Genomic DNA, 7,957 nt, shown 5'->3' with positions numbered 1-7,957 from the left:
TCTTTTTATAGGTCAGTTATTCGCAAAAGCTTTCATCTATACCAAGCAGAAGCATTTACGAAAATGTTTTTAAAGACTTCACTATCTGCATTAAAAAGAAAGAAAGATTAGTGTTATGCATAGAGGTCTTCGTAGCTCATTAGTGTGCCCGGCAACTTCCCGCTGTATTGGGCAATGGTATTGGGTATATGAGTCAGTTCGTTCGCTGTGCTTCCCAGGCGTTTCGTGTGTGGAGGAGTGGGTTTTGGCTGGTCTCAAGGCTATTGTGCGCAAGTGCAGTGACCTTACCTTTGCCATTGCTCATTAGTGGTCTTTAAAAGCGGCCCACACACGCTCAAATTTTTGGTCCAATTTTTTTATGTCAAATTGTTTGACGTTCGCTCTACACGCTCAAACTTCTCATCAAATTTTCATTTTGCTCCCGAGTTTCATCATGGACGCATATACAGCGTTGGCTCTTGGCTTAGCGTTGAAGAGCACACAGAAACGAAAGAGACGAAAGTGGGCCCAGCAATGGTATTTGTGTCGTGAACGATTTGGTCATGCTCCTTTATCAAATGAACTGAGAATTAGTGAACCTGATGTTTTCAAGAACTTTCTTCGCATGGACGGAGAATCATTTGACAAACTATTAGATCTTGTGAGACCATATATAACCAAAGAAAACACAGTTATGCGTTGTGCGATAATAATCACGGAATTTCTGTAGAAGAGTCTCGATATGCCATATCTTTTTTTATTTCTGTCTATAACAGTCACTTTTAATGTTCCAAAGTTGTGGTAAACTTCTATAAACATCAATAAGCTCAAGAAGAAATTTCTTTTCATGTTCTGTTGGAGCCATGATGACGATGAGCCGCGCACGTCCTCCTCAGATTTTGTCTAATCACTAACGAATTTGCGCAAATTATTGCTAGGTACCACACACGCACAAATTATTTGACGTTGGCTAAAAAAATATCTACTGAAATCAGATCAGTAAAAAATTTGACATCAAACCTTTTAGGCCATCAAATTACGCCACACACGATCAAATTCATGTCAAATAATTTGACATATAAAGATTTGACCAAAAATTTGAGCGTGTGTGGGCCGCTTAAACCTTTGAGTGACTCATTCACTTGAATTTTTGGTCCTGTTTTGCTAATTGAAAGGATGATTTGTAATTAAAGAGTGATTCATCTTACTAGACATGTTGTCTTGTCTTCTTCCTCGCTTGCAGATATGTCCCATTCATAATTACGTAAACGAAACTTGTAATAATTCATTTATTCATTTTAAGATGTGTTACTTGTCTAAGGCATTCAAGCGAACCACGTTTGTATTCCGTCAATAAACTTGAAGCATTCTTGTTGGCCTAGCCTTTAGTAGAACGTACACGTGTGCGCAAAAGTATTTTTTTATCCTTTATTAGAGAAAATGAGAAAATATACAATATTTTACAATTTTAACAGAACTGCAATTAAAATTTCCCAGGCTTTTAACACGACCATTTTCCTTCCAGGTTACCATCAAAGTCGAGGGGCCGTTTGAAGGATCGGTATTAGGAACGGAGGTGTACCCCTCGGAGGAAGTGTCGGGCATATACGAGGTGCAATTCCAGGTTGGAGTTCCTGCAGATTATAGCATCGTTATAATGTGGTTACAGGATCATATACCTGGCAGCCCGTTTACTTGCGTTGTTGACCCAGAGTGCTCCGGTCATCAATAGCTGCTTCATGTTAATGTATAGTCAGTCAGTTCTGTACGGCAGCTTTGAAGGACAGTTTATGTACATAAAACTAATTATATGCGCATTTCGTGTATACGTACTGATTCACTCGTATGTTTTACTCTACAGATTGATAAATTTACACATTAAACACAGTACAGTCATGCAGAAAATGTACGCACATGTACACACGGATATGTGCGCGACACCAGAACTCACTGCTCCATATTGTATTTATTGTTCAAGTATATGAACTGAAACATTTAAGCTGAAATATGAACTGAAGTTTTTAAAAAGCCTGTGATATTAAAGGTCAATATGTAAATCATTTTACACTTGTACTTTCTAAGTTACAATTTATTGTCACTATTTCTGTATATAATAAATTTATAATATTTATGTAGCTTATTTTTATTCCCTTACAGTCCTATTGTTTTGTGCATGTGCATACTGACTACTTTGCAGCTTCTATAGGGGATTTAGAGGTATGCGTATACAAGTATGCACAACTTTGCATACCGTTTAGCATTGTAAGAAAGAAAACTTGGTTATGGGATGTTTAGTTCGAAGGAGAATGGAAAGAAGTCTGCTGCATGCGAAACAGACTGGACTCTCCTCCTAATATAAATACTCGGTGCAATCTTGCTATTAGAACATCACCTAAAAGAAAGAGCAGAACTGAAGAAGAAGAAGAAGAAAAGCTGCTAAGTTAGAAAATCTACGAGGAGATGGGACTTTTTGAGATTTTCATAACTGGTGTTTCTAACTTTAGTTGCTGCCACAGGTCGTGAACCCCAGTAGAATAAATAAGATTAAATAGCTTTCTGCTCACTTCCCGGACCTGAAGGTTGTCAAGTTGATATTAGTCATCGGAGGAAAGGATTCTAATAGTTAATAGATTTCATGGTCTTTCTGCCATAATACTACATAGGATTTAACGAATGCGCGTGAGATATTAGAGGTAGCAATAATCTCTAGAGAGCAATGATATAGTAATGATAGGGCGAAGGTAATTTATAATAATATAATGCTAATAAATTCATCAAAACAAAATGTTTAGGAAGTAAGAAAAAATTTTATCTGATATCGGTATTTGTGGGCTAAACTGATAATCATTATCGAAAGTGGAATTACTGAATAATAAAAGATAGCTTATCGCAGTTTATGAGTGTTACTCAAGGAGGGAAAGTTATCAGCGACTACGTCTTTTAATTTTGGTTCCTTTTGCATCAGATTTTCCGATCGTCATAATTAATTTCTTCGTTCTTTATAATTCTAAAGAGTTCACGGGGCTATCTCGGTGGCCTCGCTATAATGGCACTTGAGTCAATCTCCGTGGACATTATCATCTTGATTAAATTTATATCGTTAACTATATGTTCCAGTAAACATTCCAGATACAGTTGTATACCTGTCTTGCAACAATACTAATTTCCGGGACACGCAGACACCTACCTATATACGTTTTACATGATCATTCTCAGGTTTTCATCTTGATATTTCCGGTACGATCTTACTCACGGAAGACGGCAAATTGCTGCCGCACCTATTGTAGGATTTATATCCCGTGTCTGAAGCACGTCGCATATGGACAAATAATGTACGGATGATGAAATACATGTAAATATATTACAATGTAATTTCTTTGAATAAATAAATGTCAGAGTAGCTAGGTGGAACATATCAGCGGGAGTGTCAACTTCTTTCTGCATTGATCAAGTACAAACAAAAGAGAGAATACGCAAGCACATCTATTCTGGAGGTGAAAATGGTTGCATGTTTATTTCTTCTTTGATGGAAATAATTAGTACCTGAGATGTATGACACATCATGCGAATGTTATCATATTTTTTTCTTAACTTATGACATGACAGTAAAGCGGGGTATATTCAAAATCACTGAGAAATGGCATTCGTGAGGACTGCGTACGCCCTCACAGTATAAAATACTTTACAAAGTAAAGATGCGATGCTCTTTTGTTTATTATGATAACAAATAAACTTCCATTGACGTATCTTATTGTTACCAGCTCCGCGAAAGACCCGGCTTCCTTGTCGATAGAATTTGATTAGTAATTTAAATATTTGTTATTGACATTTTACATTTAAAATAAAATTAAATGCAAATTTTAATGTTATTACATATTATAGAGCGAATTTGAGCGAACCACCTACTTAAATATGTAAAGAGGAAAGTATAATTTCTCCCGGCGTCTGGCAACAGTGATTATCGAAGTGTGTTTTGGCCACAACAGATCGAAAAACATTATATCCGAGTGCTCTCTGTGAATGCCTAGTTTATGACATTTTACCTAATTCGCTATGTCAGGCTTCGACGACAATCCGTTTGCTGACCCTTTTGCAGTAAGTATGCCCCGTCATTGCCTTTGGCTTTGTCCTCTGTTGAATATTCTTCGTCATTTTCGCCTGAGTTGACGAGACGTACCAGCTGTAGGAGTCTCAGGGGCTCGGTCGTTTGTCATATGACGTTGAGACATCGCCCCATGTCATATGGTCCACATTTTCGCCTTTTTTTGCCCTTCAGACATGCCTCTGCCCTTATTTCCTTTCAGGTTTTTCAGAATGAATAGGGAATTGCAGAATAGGCTCTTTGCCGAGGCCTGGTAGCCTTGACTTTTTATTAAGCAGTCTACCCTTATCTAGGTAGGCCTAGGCAACAACTTAAATTTAGGTTATAGTTTTCGGCAGACTGTTTTTGTTTAAGTCTGAGGCCTAGCGAAACCTAGTACTCATTTGATTAATTCTGAATTCATTTAAGTAAACCGTCTTGTATAACTTAGGGTAAACAACCTAGGGTAGAACATCACAGCAGGCCAAGCAGGCCACCTACAATCAATGCAAGCCACCCTCCGAAAAAGTACATTATAACGCGTCCTGACACCCGATATGGGCATCAGTCGCGACTTGTTGTTGGTGAGAAACGGAGCTAAAGACCTCTACTCTCCTTTCGAAGTAAGTATTTTCTCCAAAGTTAGAAATTAAGGCCCGTGGGCATTCTGGGTATACATGCCCCGTGACCTAGTATAGATGCCATTAGTCCCTGGAACTCACAATTTTAATTTTAATTCTACCGGTTTCCAGCTTGGCGCTAGTAAATCCTAATGTTAAGACCTCAGGTTTGTTAGTTATGAAAAATACAAATTAGTTACAAATTTGGTATATTTAAACAGAGGGTACTGAAAATGGCGCCCACGGCAGTGGAAATCTCACCAAAATGCTTTAGAAATTTTTACTTACAACTAAAAATGTTTCGAAGATTGACGCCATCTCGATGTTTACGGAGTCGCTTGTGTCAACAAACTTTCCATTTCCTGTGATAAATCCGCACACCACTTGTACCCACAGACGCTGGAGCACTTTTATCACAACAATCGAAACACGATTTCTCACCAACAACAAGCCAGGCGTAAACAGCTGTTTGGGTAGAAGATGACGAGAAGCGTGCACTTGGCTAATTTTTAAATAAGTAGTAGGGTAGATCATCACAGCAAGCCACGCAGGCCAGCTACCATCAATGCAAGCCACCCTCCGAAAAAGTACATTATAACGCGTCCTGACACCCGAGATGGGCATCAGTCGCGACTTGTTGTTGGTGAGAAACGGAGCTAAAGACCTCTACTCTCCTTTCGAAGTAAGTATTTTCCCCAAAGTTAGAAATTAAGGCCAAATTTTAAGATTTAAACAGATTTAAACAGAGGGTACTGAAAACGGTCTCAAACGTAGTGCAAATCTCACCAAAACGCGTTCAACATTTTTACTTACAACTCGAGGTATTTAGAAGATTGACGCCATCTCGATGTTTACGGAGTAGCTTGTGTCAATAAACTAACCATTTCCTGTGATAAATCCGCACACCACTTGTACCCACAGACGCTGGAGCACTTTTATCACAACAATCGAAACACGATTTCTCATCAACAACAAGCCAGGCGTAAACAGCTGTTGGGGTAGAAGATGACGAGAAGCGTGCTCTTGGCTAATTTTTAAATAAGTAGTAAAACATCAATATTTTACATATTTATGATGATTAATTTGAAAATATTCGTTATTGAAAAAGTAACTCGACTCTGACTCAAATTTAAGTAATTATTTTTCTGAATTAGAACGTTCTTTCAAGTTCTGTATTATGACGTCACGACATCTTGACTTTCGTACCTATTGTAAATAATTGCTATACTCAACTGTCATTGCAGAACAGTTTACCAGTTATTCGTGCAGATTGTTATCAGCTATACATGTTTAATCTTGTTATAATTCGTAATGCGCATATATCTTATTATTTTACTTTTTGGATATATGAAGATGTTTTACTGCTGGATTATCGCCGTAGTGTGACGCAATCGTTTTCGGTCCATGGGCCTCTGTCTGTTTTCGCACCATAAGAAATTATGGGCCGAATTTGCAATGATCAGAAAGTCGTTAAAAGAGAAAGTTAGCATCTGAGGGGCATATGTTTTGACTGAGAAAAATACAAATTTATTCAATAGCTAGCTTGTAAAAAAATACTTGGTTATAAAAACTTGATTGACAACTAAGCAGCATGTCTACTATGGGTTTTCAGAGACAGTGCAAGCACGTTTTTGGGCAATACCTATTTCTGTAACGAACACTCGTAACAGAGCGAGATTTTTCTTTAGTGCATTACCCCAGTGCCGTAATTTATAAGGGTATCGTGAATCACTAATCGTAAAGAATAAATACACTTGTCCTTGTACTAATACGACCAAAACTCCATTATCCAGAAATGGATAGGACACAGTAAACAGCTCCACCTACCCTCTCCCCCCACCTCCACCGCCACCCCTGTCCTTCTTCCTTCCTTCACCTTCCCTTCTCCCTCTCTGAAAGTTGTTGCAGTTTAAACTTATTTTCTATGATTTTTCCATCTATCTATCTAATAATAGTAGTTTACATTGGTGGATATATCTAACGATTCACTCGGTTGTTACCTGCCCATGACCGATATATTTATACACTGATCCACTCAACTCTCTCTCTCTCTCTCTCTCTCTCTCCCCTCTCTCTCTCTCTCTCTCTCTCTCTCTCTCTCTCTCTCTCTCACTCTCTCTCTCTCTCTCTCTCACTGTTCTTTTATCGTAATTCGAAAAATGAACAAGGAAAATATATTTCATACTTGTATAGCATTAATTAAATACTTTCAAGTTTAATTCAGTTCGTAATGATGAATGTAGGTGCATCTACTAGTGCTCGCAAAAATAGTTAAGCAGGACATAGGTATGTAAAATTTTAAAAAAATGAGAGAGAGAGAGAGAGAGAAGAGAGAGAGAGAGAGAGAGAGGACGGAATAGGAGGGACATTCACTGTGGCCAATCGTATGTGCTTACCCTCCACTGGGTATAAGACTATAAACAAACGTTGAAATTGGTGAAATTAGGCTATGTATTGGAAGTATATATACATAAATATTAAAGCAATTTTATCATTATTGCATTACTATGACAACTAGAATTCATGGAAACAGTTTATAATAATGGAACGGCGTAGGTGTGAGTCTCCACTAATAAGTGGCAACGATGATTTTGCCATTCTTAGCATGCAAACATTAAAGCATGCAAACATTAAAGGTTACATTTATTTCTGGCATACGATTATTTAAGAAATTCAAAATACTAATAAAGACTGAAATCAATGAAAAGTGCTAGCAAAAACAAAAAAGCAAAAAAAAAAAAAAAAACAAAAAAAAAAAAACGTAGTCGTCCTCTATGCACTTTTCCGTATTCGTTCCTCATGGTTTTCGGCAGCCAGATGTACGAAAACGTTAGAAACATTTGATTGGTTTATTCTACCGTTAGAAATATCTGTAATTTTTCGGGGTAATTTGGTTGCAAAAAAAGGGATAATATACATGAATTAAATCAAAATTTTTAAATAACAATGTAAATTTAAACTAAATAACGAGTAAAGTAAACAGTTTAGGGAATAAAACTTTGCAGTTTCGTCGTCTGTCGTCGTCTGTCGTCGTCTGCTGTTTGTAATTGTGTTTATGGCGCGCGCGCTTAGAAACCAGGAACAGCAACGGGTTTTAAAGTGCAATGTGGAGTGAACTGAGACCAAAAGTGTATAATAACAATCAAATAAGCACTGTGGAGTTTCAGTTGTGATGGCAGTAAGGATAAAAACCGCCGATTACAAGGTAAGAATGAATTCAGTTCCAAACATAACCCCGGAATAACAAGTTTCATACTTTCACTAATATAGGCAACAA

The 7,957-nt window shown here is 37.5% G+C and overlaps 2 protein-coding genes across 4 annotated transcripts in view; both read left to right on the top strand.

The window, feature by feature from the left end:
- Positions 1-2,110, top strand: part of LOC135216105 (uncharacterized) — a 78,632-nt gene extending 76,522 nt beyond the window's left edge. Inside the window, exon 12 of the mRNA XM_064251143.1 lies at positions 1,505-2,110. Within this exon, the coding sequence (XP_064107213.1) occupies positions 1,505-1,711 (207 nt within the window). The 3' untranslated portion in view covers positions 1,712-2,110. The remainder of the gene's footprint in view (positions 1-1,504) is intronic.
- A 1,642-nt stretch (positions 2,111-3,752) lies between these two features.
- LOC135216099 (secretory carrier-associated membrane protein 1-like) overlaps positions 3,753-7,957 on the top strand; it is an 81,681-nt gene continuing 77,476 nt past the window's right edge. Inside the window, exon 1 of one of the 3 annotated variants that reach the window (XM_064251131.1) lies at positions 3,753-4,074. In XM_064251131.1, coding sequence (XP_064107201.1) covers positions 4,033-4,074 — 42 coding nt within the window. In that variant the 5' untranslated portion in view covers positions 3,753-4,032. The remainder of the gene's footprint in view (positions 4,075-7,957) is intronic. The other 2 variants (XM_064251132.1, XM_064251133.1) reach the window with 2 other exon arrangements.

This window comes from Macrobrachium nipponense, chromosome 6 (assembly GCF_015104395.2).
Source record: "Macrobrachium nipponense isolate FS-2020 chromosome 6, ASM1510439v2, whole genome shotgun sequence".
Classification (NCBI taxonomy): Eukaryota; Metazoa; Arthropoda; class Malacostraca; order Decapoda; family Palaemonidae; genus Macrobrachium; species Macrobrachium nipponense.
The sequence above is the reverse complement of the archived record's forward strand: the minus strand, read 5'-3'. Positions and strand labels throughout refer to the sequence as shown.